We start from the raw sequence: 21,916 nt of genomic DNA, 5'->3' as shown, positions 1-21,916 counted from the left end.
TTCTCATATGGTTCATTCCCTAGACCTGCTATCATCTTAGTCACTCGCCTCTGGAGCCTCTCCACCTCCTCCCCATCAAGAAGGAACCGAAGTGACCAAATCTGGGCACAGTAGTCGAGATGAGGTCTTATCAAGGCCTGGTACAGAGGTACAATAACTTGCTTGTCTCTGCTCGTCAAGGTATTTTTCAACAACCAAGTGAGTTGATGAGTTGATTTAGCTACTTTTGCCATGTGCCTGCTAAACTTCATCTCCCTATCCACTAACTCTCCCAAGTCCCTGGCCTCATCAATCTCCTGGAGTACAGTTCCACCAATGTGGTATACTGCTGCTAATCTTTTCACCCCAAAATGCATAATCTTACATTTTGTCACATTAAATTGACATCCATTCTTCTTAGCCCAGAACTCCATTCTATCCAAGTCATCCTGCAAGATTTTGACATCTTCTGCATTCACTATCGCCCCACCCAACTTTGCATCATCAGTGAACAAATGAACTGTTCCACTTAGATCCTTCCCTATATCGTTAATGAACAGATTAAACAGTAGTAGCCAAGAACTGAACCCTGTGGCACACCACTAGTCACAGACCATCTTTTGGACTCTACTCCTGAATAAACTACTCGTTGATATCTCTCCATCAACCACCCACCTATCCATCTCACCAACCCTATATCCATTCCCATATGTTGTAGTTTACGTATTAGAATTCCATGTGGTATCCTGTCAAACGTCTTTGCCAAGTGCAGTATTATTGTAAACCCATTTCCCTTATCCATTTCAGCCGTTATCTATAAAATTTGAGCAAGTTACTGAGGCATGATATACCCTTCACAAAGCCATGCTGTTCCCTGTACAGTATCTCAATTTCATCAATCCATTCCTGTATTTTTACCTTGACTACTTTCTCCAAGACCTTGACAGCGACTCCTGATATGCTGATCGGTCGGTAATTTGCAACAGTAGTTTTGGATCCTCCTTTATGCAGTGGAACTATTTTCCTCTTTTCCCACACCTTCGGGACTAAACCAGACCTGAGACTCAGATTAAACAACATGGTCAAGGGCACTGATAATTCCTTAGCCGCTTCACGCAAGACCCGTGCCGGTATACCATCCAATCCCACAGATGTATTCATATTAAAGTTCTGTAATTGACTATTCACCTCCACTTCATTCATCACAATTCCCGTATAAACTAATGGTTCCTTCATTTTTTTGATGTCACCACCATGATTTACTTTATGTATGATATACTTTTGCAAAGTGCGCGCTCAGTAACTCCACTATATGGACTGTTTCAGTGACCTCCGTACCATCATCATTCCTTAAAATTATTTTGCTGTGTACAGTTTTTTTTTTTCTTTTTTGCTTGCAGCGTGTTCATTCCTGCTTTGTTGCTGGTATTATAAAATAATACACTTACATTTATATTATAACATCAAGATATTAAATAACAATTATTATTATGATCATCTTTTATGAAACCTAAATTGGTTTCATAAAAACTGACTCCCCTATGAATCATTGTGAAAATTCCATTCGGCGGAAACTGTGCAAATTGAAAGGGAAGTTACGGAGATCTTTGCGGTTCTGAGATAGCGCCAATAGAGCTCTACATAACCTCTGAAAGATACCCTCCTAAACTTCTTAAGGGGGCGCACTGGGTGTTTGTAAAGTTGTGGTTAAAAATCGCCGTTACGTCATTGTGTTTCCCTACATATTTTTTGGGAGAATTTATTATGATTTGCTATAAAGAAACGAGTGACCTAAAAATCCCGAAAACAGTGTTATGTATTTTATGGATGAGTTATAGAATATTTGGATCGGATGATATTCTTAATTTCGTGTCATTATATGACCCTTCAGACATACAAACTAATTTTCATATAAACGTGGGGGCCTGTCTGTTGTTGAATGCTGAACTCTTATTGGTCAACACACGGTTTTGTACTACTGTTTCAGTTTAGGAAAACAAAGTACGGTGTTGGATAGGTAGCACTTGTGTGTGTAATCTGTACATAACGTTGTGTTCTGAAATATAGTGTAGCTTATGCATTTTATAAGCACGTGAGTAAAAGAACTTTAGCTATCATGGGCGTTAAAGATCAGGTAAAGGTAAATTGATGTTTCCGATATTTCTCGTTATTTTGAAAGCTGTGGTATCTTCAATAGTGCTGGCACGCTGTTATTCTTTTATCACATTGTCTGGGTGTTCGGTTTTAACTGCATAACAAAATCCATTTGTATTTCACAAATGTCATATACAATTTTAGAGGTATATTAATATTTGAAACGAATATAGAATTTGTTGAATATCTGGAAAACTTGTTACACATGTATGCAGCATGTTTTCTTTGCCATCATTATTTAGTATTTATGCGGCTGCCAACAGTGAGGCGCCACTATTTAATCACTTCGGTAACGAGATCTTCTCAGGGCAGTACCGAGGGTAGGTAATCAGCAGATTTATCCAGAGTGATTATCTAAAAAGGCTTTGTTTCTGATCCAGTAGTTTGAAAATGGCGGTGAATTATTTTCGCGTAAGATCTGCTAGAAACTTCACCTCGTCGTCACTGCTAATCATTAACACTGCTCCTTCCTCGTCTTTTTATGTTATCGAATCCTGTATATGAATGTTAAACCATCCACGTAAAAAGTATTTTTGCTTTTGGATTATTAACGTTGTCTAAGTAATTCCACATGATTCCAGGACTGGAAATTAACTGTTACATGAAGACTGAAACAGGGGACAAATCAAGATCACCCTGCAATACTGTTGTGACCATGTTGGACATGGTCACAACAGTATTGCAGGGTGATCTTGATTCTTTACAGGTAATTCAAGCTATCCTTGCTTAATACTAGACCACAATTTTAGTATCCGAAAGCGCTAGTATCAATTCCTCTCCTCTCAAACTTGAAGCAGTTTGCTTCAAAAATGAACAAGAAAATAACATTTATATAACATAAACATTTTACAAAAGGTCTGTTAAAATTATTTTATCATATTAAAAGCTGAAATAAATTAATAACACCATACCCCACAAATGTTGAGAGTTGTAATAAGCCACTGCTGTCCATAGCTAACCCAATCTTTCCTTACTAACCTAAATGTCTGAGTTAAGAAATATGTAGCCAGTTTGATGGTAGTATATTCATGGAGAGGCGAACAGTCAGAACACATTATCAGAAACAATCTATTTCTGACTCCATAAAGGAGCAGTGTAATGATATATTCCAATGTAAAATGTTACAGAACCCCTTATGAAGCTACTAGTATCTGAGCAGAGGTCTGTTTTGGATGGAGATGAGTGAAAGACTAGAAAATTTCATCTTTGCCCATAACATGAATGGCTGCAAATCATGTTATGGGCAAAGATGAAAGTGGAGGAATAATGGAAGCCGTTTCATTAAAGATATATTTAATCGATAAGGTAGAAACTATAAATTAAAGATACCGATAAATTATATACTTGGTTTAATCCTTCATCCAGCAAACAAAGTTTGCACCCGAAATATAATCTGGACAGGGAAACTCATATATAGAAGCTAATGACTCCACATCACTTGCCTTAGTATCTCATAATGCAAAGCACATATCCTTATGTGTAATGATTAATTATCATTAATACAGATTATTAAAATACTCTGTATTAATGATAGTTGTTGGAAGTTTATTCACTTGGTTATACTATAAATTAAAGGTACCAAGAAATTATATACTTGTTTATGGGAAGGTCTACCTAGGCTGGTTTTAACCTTTATTGTGGTCTCATCAGTGGGAGCCAGATCCACTGATGAGACCTCTCCAAATCACTTGCCTTAGTATCTCATAATGCAAAGCACATATCCTTATGTGTAATGCTATGCATTATGGGAAGGTCTACCTAGGCTGGTTTTGACCTTTATTGTGGTCTCAACAGTGGGAGCCAGACCCAGAGGTGAAATTGAGATTAAAGTAATGCAAAAGTCATAATTTCATATACGAGATGCCAAAAGGTGTCACGACTTATTATTAAAATACTCTGTATTAATGATAGTTGTTGGAAGTTTTTTCACTTGGTTATACTATAAATTAAAGGTACCAAGAAATTATATACTTGTTTAATCCTTTATCCAAGTGTAAGCAAACAAACTTTGCACCTGAAATATAATAGAAGCTAATGACTTCACATCACTTCACAGCTCAAAAAAGAAAACAATCTTGAACTGACATACTAATCATCTTGTCTGGAGGTCTGGATATTATTTGGATAAGAAAGGGTGAAGTGTGATCTTTCTTGTGAGGAAGATAACATATTTCAGTAGCTTCAAAGGTGACCAGATTGTCTTTGCCCCATTGAAGAATGCAAATAAGATGATCATTTATACAATTGTTCTTGTGGAAAGTTTTGAAGCTTGCAATGTTTTCAGATGAACAACAAGAATGGAGTATATCATGAAATCCTATCAACACATGGATAGGCTTTCAGGACAGTGAGAGAGAAGTTATTTATATATAAGAGGAAGAGGATAGATATATGGACTCCTGGGCCATGTCAAAATTCATTAGAGAATCCGACGGAGAGGAAACTGGATATCCATTTATAAAGGACAGAAGGTAAACCTTAAGAAGATAGTTGGATAAGGAAGCTACTATGCTAAGACCTGACCTGACTTATAAATGACAAGTTTGATTGAAGCTTTGCTGTGGATCAAAGTGACAGTCCATACTGGACACTGCTGATTCATTGGTCAGCTTCCAAGTTGTGCAAAATTTAGCTGTTGATGGCCTTCATTATTTTTGAAGGGTGATAGTTGATGTAGACTTTTATTCCCTCCTCCTTTCACTTGGAAATTAGTTGAATATTGGCATTGCTTTTGATCCTGAGGGATAGACGTTAAATGCATGGATTTTGGAGCAAAAGCTTTTGAGCACAGTTCGGGAGATGCTAGAGGAATCAGGTAGCTAATAATTTTGCTACCTGATTCCTAACCAGTGTTTTGCCAGGAGTCATTTAATAGTCCAAGTAACTATGAAGAGACCTCCACATTGAGTTTAAGGAATGCAGAGAACCTACTGAGGCTTCTGACCTAATGTCCAGTCCTCGCATTCACATGGTGCACTCTGTTAGAAGGTATTCGATTGGTACTGAACAAATGAGGATGGATTGGAAATTTGGGACTTTTTTCAGTTGTACCCTCTATTGGCCTAAATCGTAAATACATGGGATACAACGTGATGAGATTTCATTCTGGCTAGGGTGTCACCCAGTTAAACAAGGTCCCTTCTCTTTCACTGTTCATCAGGCCAAATGGTAAAAAGTTAGCTACTGGAACAAACACTAATTCAACATCTAGAAGAATAAGTCCAACACGAGAAGAACATGTATGTAAAGAGTATTAATGGAAAGGAAATTGAATGTACAGAAAGAACTGGAAAAGTACCATTTGGACTTAATTGGCATTACTTAGATCTTGACTGATTTTGTCTTCTTTGTCTAACTGAATAAGTACAGAATGTTATACTCGGGCAATAACAATCAAGGAAAAGAACTCTGCGTCAAACATTTGTATTCCTCTCTGAATTAATCTATTAAACTGCTCACAACTTAAAAATTACATCTTTTCTACTTTTTTGTAAACTCTGCAGTAGATCATATTTCTAACCTGTCCTAATAATCAGTATTCCGGAGTTTTGATATTACATTATTTACTTATCTCTGGAAATCCTGTAGCTCAGCACAAGTAGTATTTGCATCTACAATGCTAGACCACCTGAAGAAAGACCCAAGTTGAATTTTAGTTACCAAATAGAAGAACTTTTTCTAAGTCTTTTTTCAACGAGTTCCCTGAGTAAGTCAATCTCATCATCATCTAATTCCTGCCATGTACCCTCAAAGGGTGTACAGATAAATCAATCTCTGGCATGGGTAAGTGGGTTTTTTTTTTTTCTTCTCTCTCTCTCTCTCTCCCAGAAAAGATTTTTCATCCTGGAAACACAAGAAAATTGCCCATAGAACCTATGCTAATTCATACAAGAGCATACACTGTTTAAGACCAAGAGGTGGTAGCACTTGTCTGCTGTCTCTTCACCAGATGTTGCTGAAAATTTTTGATAGTCTTTTGCTAAGTATCTCTGATTGGCTGCTAGTGCAGATTGAACTTCTCCTCCTTGGTCTCCAAAAGCTAGATAGGACAAAAAAAAAAAAATAGCCTTGCCTACTTCCTATAAGGGAATAAAAGATTAGAGCAGATTTATCTTTAGACCATCTCTATAGTTTTCTCATAACATCGTGCAAAACAAAAAAAGTGCATAACAGTCCAGGAGTTGTCTGATCAAGGCATCTGACAGTGATATATAATCAACATCTTATCATTAAATAATAAATTACACAATAACCATAGTGATTAATTTTAATGAAATGACAGTACAGATATTTCGTACTGAGACAGTCCATCATCATCAGTGTGTAGAAACAAGCAAATCAAAAGAACAGGAATACAAAGTACATACAACATTCAGTGGTTTACCAATTAAAAACATGCTAGAAATTAATAAATAATGCTATTAAAAATATTAAAAACTATTTTTGATGATTACATAAGATAATCTCCCAAACTTTTGGGAGAGAGAGACAATCGTTCTGATTCAGATTTGGGTGGTGTAAAAGGGCTTCACAACTTTTTTTGAAAAGGCATTCATATTTAAACTTGCATGTATGGAGAAGATGAGCTTTATCCTGCTGGATATTGTGTTTAGTGTCAATACTATGTTGTGCCAGATCAGACTTTTGAAGTTTCATGTATTCGATATAATATTCATGTTCATTAATTCTTTTTTTCATGGAATGGCCTGTTTGTCCAAAGTATGTTAGATTACATTCACATAGTATCTGGGAAACGCCAGCTAATGATACAGGTGCCAGTTTGTCTTTTGTAGATGGCAACAAAGGAGAAATTTTGTTGATTGGAAAATGTGTGGGAATGAGATGATACTTCTTCAGATTTCTATCAATCAGTTCTGAGTTTCCAGAAATATAAGGTATTGGAACCCTGTGGTCTGTTGAAGAATCCTGAGGTGTTTGAACATAGGAGTCAATTATCTACTTTATTTTATTAGGGTTATAGCCATTAAATTCCATTAACTTTTCAATATGAGAAGCTCTTGTTGTAAGCATGAGGGAGAGGAGCACACCTTATGTGCTCTATTAATTAAAGACTTGATAACACTAATTTTTTGAGAGGTGTGATGAGCAGACTTTTGTTGAATGCCTCTCTGCCAGAAAGGTAGGTTTTTGGTAAACACTGGTTGATAAATTACTGGATATCAAAGAATGGTAAACTACCAGCCTTTTCTTTTTGCATGGTGAACTGATGCATGGGTGGAGGCTATTGATCTTCTGTAGGAAAGCAGTAAGTTCATTTTCAGAACGAGGCCAAATAGCAAAGACATCATCAACACAACGAAATCAATGATGATGTCTTTGCTATTTGGAAATTCAACTGCAGGGTAAACTGCAGTTGAGTTTCTGCATCACCATGAAGCAAAGCTTGAGTGTAGGAGATCTTGTAGATGAAAAACCTCAGCATTTGATACAGAATTTTCCACACAGTTGAGTATGGCACATGTTCAGTTGCCATGATATTGCCTGAGCACTGCTGGACCGTTGGGCATGATTCATTATGTGTTCCACAGTGGCAGTTGCAACTTCAGCTTGTTGAGAAATAATCAGTTTGTGCTCTCGTCCTAGCTTCATTGATAAAGATCTCCTATTTTCAAATCGTAAAATCATTTTACTGAGATTTGTTATTGTTAATGGACCTTTTCTCCTATAATTCATATGCTGAAATTCTCTATACATGTCATTAGTATTACTATGTTGCTGATAGTAAAGCCTGACTAGCAACACGTTCGAGTAAGGTGAGATCCATAGCACTTCAACAGTAACAGTAAGATTATGCAAATATCATGCAATTCTAATGCCAATTGTCTGCTGGTGGCTGAATTTTGTACTCCCCCCCCCTTGTAAATCAAAACCCCATGTTCCAGAGTGTACACCAAGTTTGGTTGAATTTTGTCTCCAATACATTTTCTGCTACAGGGCTCTGAACACCACCATTTTAATTATGGTTACCCTGTATATCATTGTAGTTATTCAGTATTATTTTTTTGTGCAACACTGTATCTCTCCCTTGAAATATATCTATCCATGAAATTGTCAAGCTGATTTCTAAGATTATTATAGTCAACTTCCTTATAATTTCACATAAATTCCTTTTTCTTTGATACATTTGTATCTCTTCAGCCTCAAAGTTAAGACTGCATGGTCATTCTCACCAATGGAGAAAGACTGCTATCTCAGTTGTAATCGGATTCTCTAATGCAAGAACCAAATCCACAACTCTATATCCTTGTGTTCTGTCTACTGCACGTTGACAGAGATATTTGCTTACTACTATATATTTCTTCTGCCCAATTTATACTGCTGTTTCTACTGATGAGTTGGTTAAAATTTTCTTTAATAATCACTCGATTTGTACTTGCCAAAGTGATCTGCCTAAACATTTCCTGCTCGTTACACTATGTTGAAATTTGTCATGTTGTACCATCATTTTATATATTGGTTTAAACCAATAATAATACCATTTGGTCGGCTAAATCCCAAATTGCCAGCCCATCCTCGTTCGTTCAGTATCCAGGTAGATACTGAAAGATACCCAACGGCACACCACAAGAAGGTGAGGATTGGACATTAGGTCAGAAGCCCTAGTCGGTTCTCTGTATTCCTTTAAAGGCTATGTGGAGGTCTCCTCTCAGTTATACAGCTTTGACCCTTAAGCACCCCAATACTTGAAGTAGAAAAAGCCATCAAAAGCTTGAAATGTAGAAAGACAGCAGGAGTAGATGATTTTCGACCAGAAATGCTGAAGTATGGTGATATAAAAGTCTTATAGTGGCTGCACTGCATAGTTCAAAAGGCCTGGACAGAGGAACGAATTCTCGATGATTGGAGTAGAGGTCTCATACTACCTATATATAAAAAGGGAAATAAAACTGATTGTGAGAATTACAGAGGTATTTCTCTACTGAGAGTTCCTGGTAAGATTTATGCAAGTATACTTGAGAAACAGTTGAGAAGAATTCTGGAAGAAAAGCATGGTGAAGAGCAAGCTGGATTCAGGCCAAATAGAGGCTATTAGGATCTGTTCTTCACTTTACGACAAATAGTTGAGAAAGCATGGGAATATAACAAAGATCTGTATTTAAGTTTTGTTGATCTGGAAAAGGCATGTGACAAGGTGCCAAGAGAGAAGCTATTCAATACGCTACAGTTATATGGTGTTAATGGGCCATTATATCAAGCAATACTTAGTCTTTATTTGAGTTGCAAGTCAGCAGTTAGAATTGAAGGAAGTACAGGAAGATGGTTTAATGTTTAATCTGGTGTGAGACAAGGATGTACATTATCCCCTTTGTTATTCATTATCTATATGGATCACATTATGAAGGAAAGTGGTATTAAACCTGATATCAGAATTGGAGATGTTAATCTCAGCTCTTTGCTTTATGCGGATGATGTTATACTTCTAAATAAATCCGCTACAAGTTTGCAAGGTTCCCTGACTAAATTGAATAACTGTTGTAATAGATATGGTATGAAGGTCAGCAATAAAAAGACAAAGACAATGAAAATAGGCAGAATAGTTGAAAATGTCAACTGCATTGTGAAGGAGAACCTGTGGAACCAGTAAAACATTTCAGCTACTTAGGCATGATTTTTAGTGAAGATGGTAAATTAAATATGGAAATAGACAATAGAATCAGCAAAGCTAGTATGGTAGAAAGTCAATTGAATAAATTCATATGGAATAAGAGAGAAATTAGTTGGAACACTAAATTAGCTGTATACAAGACAGTGTTCAAACCAATTTTAACTTGTGGATCTAAGAGCTGGGTCAGAAATAAAACACTTGACCAAAGACTAGAGACCGTAGATATGAGAGTCCTGAGAAAGATCAGAGGCGTGAATAGATGGCATCAGTGGTAATATCATATTAAAAACAAGGATATTAGGAAAGAACATGACATTGTCAGCATCTAGGAATGCGTTAGCAGAGCTAATCTCAGGTGGTATGGTCACTTAAACAGAATGGGTGAGGAAAGATTAGCAAAACAAGTGTTCTCTGCTGGGTTGGCAGGAAAACGACTTAGAGGAAGACCAAGATATAGGTGGACTGATACGGTACAACGTTCCTTAGACGATAGAAATATAAGATCTGATAATGTTGCAGTCTTGATGAGTAACAGACTTATTTGGAGAAAAATTGTAGATAGGAATTAGTAATGATGTAAATTTTTCATGTAGTACTATCATATCCTGTACTACCTGGTTGCTACTGTATCAAGGATGTAGCGTACCAGGACTGGATTAATCACGAACAGACATCCAATAGATGGGCTCACATTGGTCATCCATGCAAGGGTGAGCATTGGGTGTCACAACAGTCACACAACTCGCCCATCACTACAACAGCAGGGCAGCTTGACTCATTTTTGCATGCACCATGTGCCATACCTTGCTTCACCTGTGGTTCACAGCCAGAGATCAACAACGGTACCCATGAACTCTCTACAGATTGAAGAAGGTCCTCTGGAGTGATTCCCGTTTCCTACTGCACCATGCTGATGGCTGGGTTCGCATTTGGTGTAAACAGCATGAAGCCCTATCCCCTGGTTGTACAGTTAAGTTTCAGCAGGCTAGTGTTATGGTCTGCAGAGCTTTTTCCTGACACACCCTATGTATGGTGGTTATCATCCCACAAATATTGAATGGTGAATACTATATGGAACTGTTAGCCAACAATCTCCATCCATATCTGCAGGAGGTCTACCCCGACCACAGTGCCCAGGACAATGCACCTTGTCATCGGGCTTTACAACTACTGAATGGTTGGAGAAGCACATAAACGAATTTGCCACGTTGCGTTGGCCCCAAATTCCCCTGACTATACCTCAGTTGAACTTGTGTGAGATAGGCTAGAATTAGGGTGTGAAGTGCTGATGAAATGAGCATGAACTGGTAGGGTTGCTGTAGTGGACACGGTGTCGAGTTACACATGGAGGATGTTCGACACCTTGTGAAATCTGTCCCTTGGCATCTGCCAAGGAACATGATTGTACAGAGTGGTGAACCAACGTGTTATTACTTCTGTGTTCCTAATGCAAAGCTAACTCAGTTACCCTTATGATGAAAGGACTAAATATTTAATTTAATAATTAAATATTTAGTTGTTAAATCTGTATTTTCATTTCTTGAAATGACTCCAGAAAAGAGTAACAAATAAGATGTAAGCTTAAACACCAAAATTAAATTAGAATGTGTGAGTTTATGTCATCTATAGAATATTAAGTGAACTATACAATTTTTTCATTCAGTATGAAGAGAATTGCTTTCTTCTGCAGTTGATCTTGGTTTTTTTTTTTTGTGATTTAAACAGAGATTTGATTGACAATATATATACATATATTGACAAATATTTAAATTTGAAAGGACGTTAAAAGTTTGCAGTGAGCTTGACATTAAGTAGTATGACCAGAGATATGTAATATCTGAAGAATGGTTTCGGCTATGTCCGTGAATCTTGAGTGAGGGTAAGATGCTTGGTGAGGTGTGAAAAAGATACTGGGAGTTGACTTGGGTGCAGGAGAAATCAAAAGACTTGAAAGGCTGACTGAAGTGAGTTGGACTTGAAGTGAGAGAGCAGAGAGAGAGAATGGGTGAAGGAGTGAAAGAGAGGAATTGAAAGTCAAGAAAGGATACAAGAGCGAGGGGAAAAGAGATGAGAAGGAAGATACGTGTGAGAGAGAGAGAGGAGGGAGAGAGCATTGGAGTAGAGAAAGAAAGGGATTCAGTGGAGCATGGAATGAATGGATTGTGAGGCAAGTAGTATATTGTAACTGATCCATGGCATGCAGAAAGAATGTTAGAGGAGTGCTTGCCTGGAGGAATGATGCATGTCTCAAGCTATAAAGTGAGATGATAATGTGGATGAGATGATAGTGATGGTTGGTACAAATAATTTAAGAAATGGTGTGTGCGAGAAGTTAAGAAGAATGTTAGCAACTGTGTAGCGGAAAATTTTGAGGGAAGATGCAATTTCCAGATATGTTAATGTGGAATAGAAGAGGAGAGCAGCAATAACAAATGATATGGTAGTGAGAATATGTCAAAAGAGAGGTCTGGAATATCTGAATGCTTGGTGTGCATTTCAGGAAAGAAGACATTAATGCATGGATGGTGCAAGAGATGGACTACATTTGAACGTCAAAGCAGGTAGGCATCTGGAGAGATTGTTGCTCTCCTGACAAGTGAGTGTGTTAATGCAGGAAAATTACGACAGGATGAATGGTATCAGGAGCGGCTTTTTGTGGAGTCAGTCACTTGGGTCAAATGGAGTCTGGAAGGAATAATAGATATACAGATGGTGACAGTGCATTGTTGCTTCTTTATACATATGGCTAGAGTATAAAGGAAATGAACTGGTGTCATTGCTAGCCTCGTCAGTTCAGATTTTTAGAAGCAGTGAAATATCATTAACATGAATAGAAGTGTACAGCATATTTCAGCAGGATAGGAAGAGCAAACAGGATGATGGAGTGTTACTAACGAAAAAGTGATGAGTTGAGTCCTCTCAAGCGGAAAGGTGGCAAGTATTTGCTCAGTGACAAGCAAATACTTGAAACCGTGCAGAGCCACTACTCAGGAAGCAAGCAAGCCCAAAGACAAAATATGTTTGTATCTTTTCTAGGTCTGGAAGCCAGACCTAGAATAGATACCAAGGTTCAAGTAATGTAGAAGTCATATATATCCCATATACAAGTATTATTATTATTCCTAATACCTCGAAGGAGTCCAAAGACTCATCGTGGGAGGACACCTACAACTGTCTCAACCACTACACTGAACCTCTACTACGAATCAACGCCACCTACTGCCCACCTCCACCACAACTAGTATTTTTTGTCTGTAAATTGCGTGTGTTCTGAAGGACCGATTTGTCTGTATACGGGATGAAAAACCCGAGTTTCCGGGAGGAAAAAACCCTGCTACCTCCATATGAGATCGGCTAACTCACTTTCGATTGAAATCGTCCAGATAAAGATTCCTCCCATCGCGACGAGAATCGAACTTAGGCCTATTCCAATTGAAGGTGCAATGTACCATCGTTCTTCCAATTGCGCTACGGAGGCAAAGGTATTTAAGGTATTAAAGTATCACACTTTGTTATTGAAATGCTCACGATTAGAACAAGTTGCAGAAAGGTTTTCCACTTTGTTGTAAATTGAATTAAAGATGCCAAGAAATTATGCTTGTTATTTGTAAGCAAACAGTTTTCATGTGAAGTTTCTTCTATAGCTTCTGTATGCATGTGACCTAGTCGTGAGGACACTTCACGAACAAAGTTTGTTTGCTTAGACATGGATAAAGAATTAAACAAAAATATAATTTCTTGGAATTTTGATTTATAACCAACTGAAACTTTCTACAGTTTGCTTCGATCTAGAGTATTTTGATAATAAATTGTGACAGCTTTTCACTACTTGTATATGGGATATATGTGACCTGCATTACTTCAGTCTTGGTATCTTTTTTGGGTCTGACTCCCACTGATGTGGTTTTCCATAGATAAGCCTGCTAAACTGGTCTTGATCACTCTGCTCAGTAGTGGGATGGGGACGGCCTGTCACTTAGTACAATCACTACTGAGTATCTTTGAATGATTGAGACTTATGAGTTAAAATGATCCTTTAGTAAACACAAAAACTTATTCTGATTATACTGCAACCATTAGACAGTTTTTAAGATCCTCTAAAGACAGCGTTCCATTTTTTAAATATGCAAGTGTTTATAGAATACCATGCACTTGTGGACTTTCCTACATAGGCCAAACTTCAAGAAGCCTGGAAATTAGATGGAAGGAACACATTGGAGATGTAAATCACAACAGAACAGATACCTCAGGTTTGGCACATCACTTAACTTCTAACCACACAATAGATTGAGAAAACAGCTCAATGCCATATATAGAGGATGATTACAGATGTCGAATATTCAAAGAAGCAGCAGTGGTCCTACGAACAGGAAATAACCTGAACAGAAACAAGGAGCAGTATTGAAAGATACATGGAAAAATCTGATTAATTCATTGAGTATAGCGGAATTACAGTATGCTAAAAACTATGTAACGCATATTCACAATAATGACTGAAGCATCTCGTTACATGCATACATTGTCACGCGAGCTGTCAAATTTGGTTGCCTAACTATTGGAAATGGTTACTGTATTCCTTCGTTTTTTTTCATCTTTTTTAGTCTTGATGAAGCTAGACAGTATGCTAGCGAAACTAGTTGGCATTCTGGTACATATGTGTATTAAACCGATGGTCTTATAATCAGAATAAGTTTTTGTGTTTATTACAGTATATAAAGACCAAATATGAATAGTCTAAATGATCCTTTAGGTCACTCACTGAGGTTAGAGTGATCCGAGGGATCGCTAGTTTTGTAGAAGACCTCTTTTTTATACAGAAAAGTGGTCTTGACCACTGCATTCTGTTATACTTGACTATGGTATAGCTTCTATTGACGTCGTTATCAGGGCCTATTAGTGGATTCATTTCCCTGAGAGATGAGCAGTTCTGTTTGGTGGTAGTTTGCCTGTCTGTGGTACCACTGCTGAGTAATGAATGATAGGGTTGATGTGATCCATCATTGACGATCTGAGTGATCACCCAGTGTTTGGAGATGAGTCTTTACTTATGCAGAGGTCAAAACTGGTCTGAGTAGTAGCCTTCCCATAATACATAGCATAATACATACTTAAAGGATACTTTGCATTATGGTATACTAAGGCAGTTAATGTGAAGTCATTAGTTTTTATATACAAGTAATCTAGAAGAAATTTCACATAGAAAGTTGTTTGCTTACACTTAGATAAAGGATTAAACAAGAATATAATTTCTTAGTAATTTGAATTTAATTTATAACCAAGTGAAAAAACTTTCTACAACATAGTGTAATAAGCAGGAAATGTTTAGGCAGATCAGTTTCGCAAGTGCAAATCGAGTGATCATTAAGGAAAATTTTTACAATATAGCAGTAAGCAACTGGAATTTATTCAGTTCTTGAGGAGCAAATATCTCTGTCAGCATGCAGTAGAGGGAACACAAGGACAAAGAGTTGTGGATTTGGTTCTTGCATTAGAGAATCTGATTTTAACTGAGATGTCAGTCTTTCTCCATCGGTGAGAATGACCATGCAGTCTTGACTTTGAGGCTGAAGAGATATCAAGGAGAAAGGAATTGATGTGGAATTATAAGGCAGTTGACTATAATAATCTTAGAAGTCAGCTTGATGATTTCATGGATGGATAAATTTCAAGGGAGAGATACGGTGTTGCCCAAAAAAATAGTACTGAATATCTGCAATGATATACAACCATAATTAAAGAGGTGGTGTTCAGAGCCCTGTAGCAGAACATGCATTGGAGACAAAAATTCAACCAAACTTGGTGTAAGTACACTCTGGAACATGGGGTTTTGATTTACAGGGGGAAAAAAGTACAAAATTATGCCACCAGCAGACAATTGGTATTAGAATTGCACGATATTTGCATAATCTTACTGTTTCTACTGATGAGTTGGTGGACATAAGGAAGACTGAAACGGATTCTCATCATTCTGATAAGACAAGTGCTATGGATCTCACATTACCGGAATGTGTGTTGCTAGTCAAGCTTTACAATCAGCAACATTGCAACACTAGAGACATGCTTCGAGAATTCCAGGTCTAAATGAATATTTGAAGGATAGGAGAAAAGATCCATTAACAATAACAAATCTTATAAAAATGATTTTATGATTTGGAAATAACAGATCTTTAGCAATGAGGCCAAGACGAGGGCTCAAACTGATTATTTCTCAACAAATTGAAGTTCCAACAGCTATTGTGGAACACAGAATGAATATTGCACAACGATCCAGCAGTGCTCGAGCAATATCAGAGTAACTGAACATGCCATGCTCAACTGTGGAAAATTCTACTTCAGATGCTGAGGTTTTTCCCCCACAAGATCTCCCACACTCGAGCTTTGCTTCATGGTGATGCAGAAACTCAACTGCAGTTTGCCCTGATGTTCTTAGCTCAAATGAACGTGGATGATACATGCAGCCATGGAAGATCTTTGTGGAGTGATGAGGCACATTTATATCCGAACTGTAGCGTTAACTCGTGCAACTGCTGCATTTGGGCTGTGAATAATCCTTGCATTCCATCAGACACCTTTACACTCAATGAAAGTCAGTGTGGTATAGTTTAACTGGATCATTTATTATTGGTCTGTATTGAAACACTTCACCCATATGACTTGTACCATATCTGCTGTTAGATATTGAGAGATACTGCACAACTTTGTTTTGCAACTGCAGCAGCAAAGATGCCTTGACTCCACCATATTCATGCAGGATAGAGTATCATTCACATTGGATTGCCAGTACAGCAAATGTTATGAAAACACTTCACAGAACACAGTGATTACTCATAAATTTCCCACAGCATGGCTACCTGATCTCAGCCTCTGTGACTTTTGGTTGTGGGATAATCTGAAACTCGTGGTGTATGAAGGACATGTTCCTGATTTAGCAACCTTGAAAGACAGAATAACGCAGCATGTGAGGCAAATCAGTGCAGATCTGTTACATTCTGCTGTAGAAAATGTCATTCACCGAATGCAGTTCTTAGAACATCTGAAAGAACATATTGAACCACATCTGTAAGTTATACGAACACAAAAATTGATTTGTCTCTTCTAGCCATTAATGCTTAATTAATCCCAAACCATTTGCTTATAGTGCCAAATGTCACCAAGTTTGGTTGAATTTTGTACGATACATTTTTTGCTACAGGGTTCTTGAATACCTTTAAGTATGGCCACCCTGTATGTTATGGAGTAAATGGGTTTATTAACAAAGAAATCTCTTTACACATGATAATACACACACACACACACACACACACACACACATCCACAACTATCGATCGAATCTTGGTCGAATAAAGCATTAACGATGGTGGGTTACATGATCAAAGTGGATACCTTGACTTTCAAGACAGGTTTCATAGCACATCTGAAGGTTCCCTGTTATCTTGGAGAACAAGGGTTGGGATATCTGCTGGACATATCATGTAATTTTATTCCTTTTGTTCATCAAGGTTTGAAGGTGGGTCATGGCGAAATATCCATTCCTTCAACATACCACAAACAAAGGCATCAAATGATGTGACATCAGGAGAACATTAAAGGGTGCAGGAATTCTGTGAACCTTGAAATGAGCCTTCTGGGGATTGTAATAAATTTAGTTTAATCCTTTATCCAAGTGTGAGCAAACAAAGTTTGCGCCTGAAAGTATCTTCAGGACTGGGGTAAGGTGGTACAACACCGGGCAACTCGTTGCAAAGGTGGAGCAAGCTAACATCACTCCTATCTCAGTATCTCCCATAATGCAAAACACTTCTCCTTGCAGATATGTATAATGTTATGCATTAAGGGAAGGGCCGCTACCCAGACTAGTTTCGACCTTTATTGAGGTCTTCAGTGGGAGCCAGGCCCAAGTGGAGATATCAGGTAGAAGCATTAGCAAGGTCATCTCTACCTATGAGAGTTGCCAAGTGAAAAATAAACTTTCAACATCTTTCTCTAAATCCAGAGTAATTTAATAAAAAGGTAGCACACCGTTTGGCAACGCCTATAACTAGAGATGACCTTGTTAATGCTTCTACCTGGTATCTCCACTTGGGCCTGTTCCATTGAAGAGACCTCAATAAAGGTCGAAACTAGTCTGGGTAGTGGCTCTTCTCTTAATGCATTGCATTATACATATCCGCAAGATGTGTTTTGCATTATGGGAGATACTGAGATAGGAGTAATGTTAGCTTGCTCCACCTTTGCAACGAGTTGCCTGGTGTTGTGCCACTTTACCCCAGTCTTGAAGATACTTTCAGGTGCAAACTTTGTTTGCTCACACTTGGATAAAGGATTAAACTAAATTCATTACAGTCTAACCAAGTGAAAAATAAACTTTCAAAACCTTCTGGGGAGGTATTCTGATAAAGAGGTTCTAGAATCACATGATATGACAGGTTGTTCTGTCCTTTTGGAATACCTATAACACCTGCTTCCATCACACGCCCATGATTCTTATATGTATTAACAGTTCCTGGTCTCCCCGTATGCCCTTTGCATTGTAGCAGTACACTCCCAGTACATCGGAACCTCTCAGTTAAGGCAATGATGACACTATTGTTTGGGGCATGCTTATGAAAAATGAAGAACAAACTGCTCACAAACATGTTGTAGACTTGGACCATTTGATGTATTAACTCCATATTAACAAAAAATGTTCAACAATAAACGTCTTTTCTTCTAATCTCACACCATTGCTACAACTAAATGTAACGGCTTAGATTGAACATGAGCTCTTCTATTAATGTGCATGCAGTCGAATGGCATATCTCTAGCACGTGTACTGAAGGGGGAGAGGCGTAAAAGTTCAGTACAGTTTTCTTTTGTGCCATACTGTATTAGCAGTGCAGTGGGGGGAGGGGAGACTAGTGCAGAAACACTATTTTGCTTTTAACCCAGCATCATCAGACCACCATGAAACTTTTTTTTTCCCTCTTAATGTTAGTTATACCATTAAACTTTATTATGGATAACAACACCTAACTCCTTCTGTACAAAATAAAATAAATGACGAATGAAAATAAACAGGAACTGCAGGTGAAAAAGAGGTTATGGAAACGTGTGGTTACATGAGAAATATGACTCCAGCCAGGAAAGTGATTTGTATAGTAAGGAAGACAAAAATGTAATATGATAAGAGAACTTGTACTGCAATTCAAGAATAATCCTAAGGAATTTTATTACATGGCCTATAGGCAAAGAGTGAATGACCCTAATAAGGTCATTTATCCACAATTGGGATCGAATGACCATGCAGATGAATAGTGGGAACTGTTTAGTGATCACTTTAATGGGGCATTTCATCCTGAAAAGTCAGTTTTATTCCTGAATGGATGGGGGGTGTTGAAGGTTTAGAAGTACATGAGCAGAATGTGTTTCAAATACTAAGTACTCAGTAAGTCGATAGAAATGGATGGAATTTTACCATGTATTTTAAGAGAATGTGCTAAGGAACTGACTCTTAATTGAAGGTCTGGCTACTGATATAGTGCCATTTTATGAGGATGGTGGTAGAATGGAGGCCTCAAACTGTAGACCAGTTAATAGTTATTTTGGAGAAACTGGTGAGAGATTGTGTACAAAATTGGGCAGATAGGGTAATATCTGTGAAGATCAGCATGGATTTGTTAAGGAGTGCTCTCATTATCATAATTTGCTTGCCTTTTATAATAAAGTGAAAAAAGCAAGGAAAAACATTTACCATTTTTTTTTTTTTTTATTTCTTGTATTTTGCAGAGGCATTTGATCGGGTGCCATGTGGTAAGTAGATATTTAAGGAAATATTTACTTATCACATGGCACTGTTGTTGTTGTTATTTATATGGACCCTCCATGGAGTCAAAAGACTCATTCAGGAAACTAACTCTATCCATTAGCAGCACAAAACTTATCATACCTCTCATTTGAGAGAAAGTGAAAATAGTACTTATTATCTTGATATGATAAAAAATGAATTAAGAAGAAGGGCTATGATGGCAAATGATTCGATGCATAGGCTGTTTAGAAGGAATGGATGCAAGTTTTTGGATGTGTGGAGCAAGTTTGAGATAAGATTGGATTTGTATAAGAGAGAGACAGCCTACACTTTTGATGGATTTGGCATCAAGAGTCTTGGAAAATTATGATGTAAGACCTAACACAGTGTCAAGGAAACTGAATTCTGGTGGAACGAATTGTGAGAATCTGTGTGTAAGCATGACGATGTTAGTTAATGTTAGATAACTGTGTTAAAGGTTGGAATGGTTATTATTATGGAAATGATAATGAAGAGAGAACGATTCTGTGTTTGTCCAGTTTGGACCTATTAAGCAATTGTGATTTGATTAATAATGATTTCTGTTAATTAAGGAACTAGATAAGAACAGAGATCTACAAGTTGTGGAATTGTCATGCAGACCAAAACCAGTGTATACAAAAGAGCATCAAGGTAATTTATTATGTCTGTACATGAATGGAAGGATAAAACAAAGGAGTAAAGTTTGTTGCCTTGTTATATTGGGACCTCATATTGTAGACATTAGTGAGACCTGGCTATCAGAAGCAGATATTAACTGGTATTCAGTGCAAAGGTTACAGTATTTTTAGGAAGGATAGACAGGATTTGGCATGCTGCTAATAATATTAGATGACTTGAATCCAGTCAGAGTTGAGACCTATGACTGCAATACTAGTAACAGTTTTTCAGTGAGTTGGAAGCCATCTGGTGTGAGGTGGAGTCTAACAAGATGAAGTACATATGGGGGATGTTGTTACAGACCTGGTGGATCGGTTGCTAGTGACGAAGAAATGCATCATCAAATAAATATGATGGGTGTGAAAAGAGTAACCATATGGGAGAATTTAATTATACAAACATTGATTGGGTAACTATGAAATCGCATGAGAAGAATGAAACTGAATTTATTGAGCTGTCGCGAGACAACTTCCTCAAGCAGCATATGACAGGAGGAAGTTGTGGTCAAAAAGTGTTAGATCTGATTATAGTGTCAGAGGAAGGTTTCATTTAAAGACATAACTATTCTGCCTCTGGTTGGTGACAGTGATCATACGGTACTCACTTGGAAAGTGGCTAAGTTTATGAATGTTCCATTCAGAAAAAGTTGCATGCTGAATTATAAAGCAGGAAATTATGCCCATCTGAGGGGTATGCTGGGTTCTGTACTGTGGTATCAATTTTTGGATAGGAAGGATATTGACAGTGCATGGGAAATGTTTAAAAAATACTTAAATGATCAGAACGAGTTCCTAGAGTTCAAAGAATAAATAGAGTAGGAGTGAAATGGATATGTAATCTAAGCAAGAGATTTGTAAGAAAAAGATGATGTGGAAGAAATATCGTGCATAAGGATATCAGTTATGATATAATAAATTTAGTTTAATCCTTTATCCAAGTGTAAGCAAACAAAGTTTGTGCCGATGAAGATACTTCAGGTGCAAACTTTCTTTGCTCACTTGAATAAAGGATTAAACTAAATTTATTATAGTCTAACCAAGTGGGGGGGAAAAACTTCCGTCAGTTATGATAATTATAAGCAGTAGGCCACAAGAGTCAAGTGTTGTATGAAAAGTTAAGTCAGAGTATGAAAAGAAACTGGCTGTGCTAGTTTTTTTTTAAAAAAAGAATTCTATCGTTATGCTGCAAGTAAAAGAAAGAATGAATTTGAAAAAATAACTACTGAATGCAGATGGTATGCAGGTGATTAATGTAGAACCAATGAGCCATTTTGCTAAAAGCTAGCAACCTTGTATATATGCAACAGTGAACTCACTGCTACCTCTTCACCATATGAGGAAACTAATGTGAATGAGGAGGAAGTACTAGAGCTGTTGCACAAACTGAATAAGAATTCTGCAATAGGAACTGATGGGATATCAGCACAGATGATAAAGGAGTGTTCAGCTGAACTGGCTATTCCCTTGACCAGGCTATACAATTTGAGTATAGCCTGGTCAGAACATGAAGATTCCACAGGAGTGGAAAGAATGTATGGTAATTCCATTGCACAAGAGTGCAAGGATTGATATATCCAACTATCAACCAATCAGTATCTCAAGAGTGATGGTGAAGAATTTGGAAAAGTTGGTTAGGGCTTGCATTCAGAAATGGGTTGACAGTGAATTTCTACT

The 21,916-nt window shown here is 37.5% G+C and overlaps 1 protein-coding gene across 1 annotated transcript in view; it reads left to right on the top strand.

The window, feature by feature from the left end:
* The first annotated feature begins 1,776 nt into the window (after positions 1-1,776).
* LOC150107021 (neurogenic locus notch homolog protein 1-like) overlaps positions 1,777-21,916 on the top strand; it is a 104,624-nt gene continuing 84,484 nt past the window's right edge. Inside the window, exon 1 of the mRNA XM_090392895.1 lies at positions 1,777-2,119. Within this exon, the coding sequence (XP_090249021.1) occupies positions 2,096-2,119 (24 nt within the window). The 5' untranslated portion in view covers positions 1,777-2,095. The remainder of the gene's footprint in view (positions 2,120-21,916) is intronic.

The sequence above is a fragment of the Typopeltis vanoorti genome, chromosome 5 (assembly GCF_054136105.1).
Source record: "Typopeltis vanoorti isolate ZY-2024b chromosome 5, IOZ_Tvanoo_1.0, whole genome shotgun sequence".
Lineage (NCBI taxonomy): Eukaryota > Metazoa > Arthropoda > Arachnida > Uropygi > Thelyphonidae > Typopeltis > Typopeltis vanoorti.
This window is presented reverse-complemented; position numbering and strand designations above follow the sequence as displayed.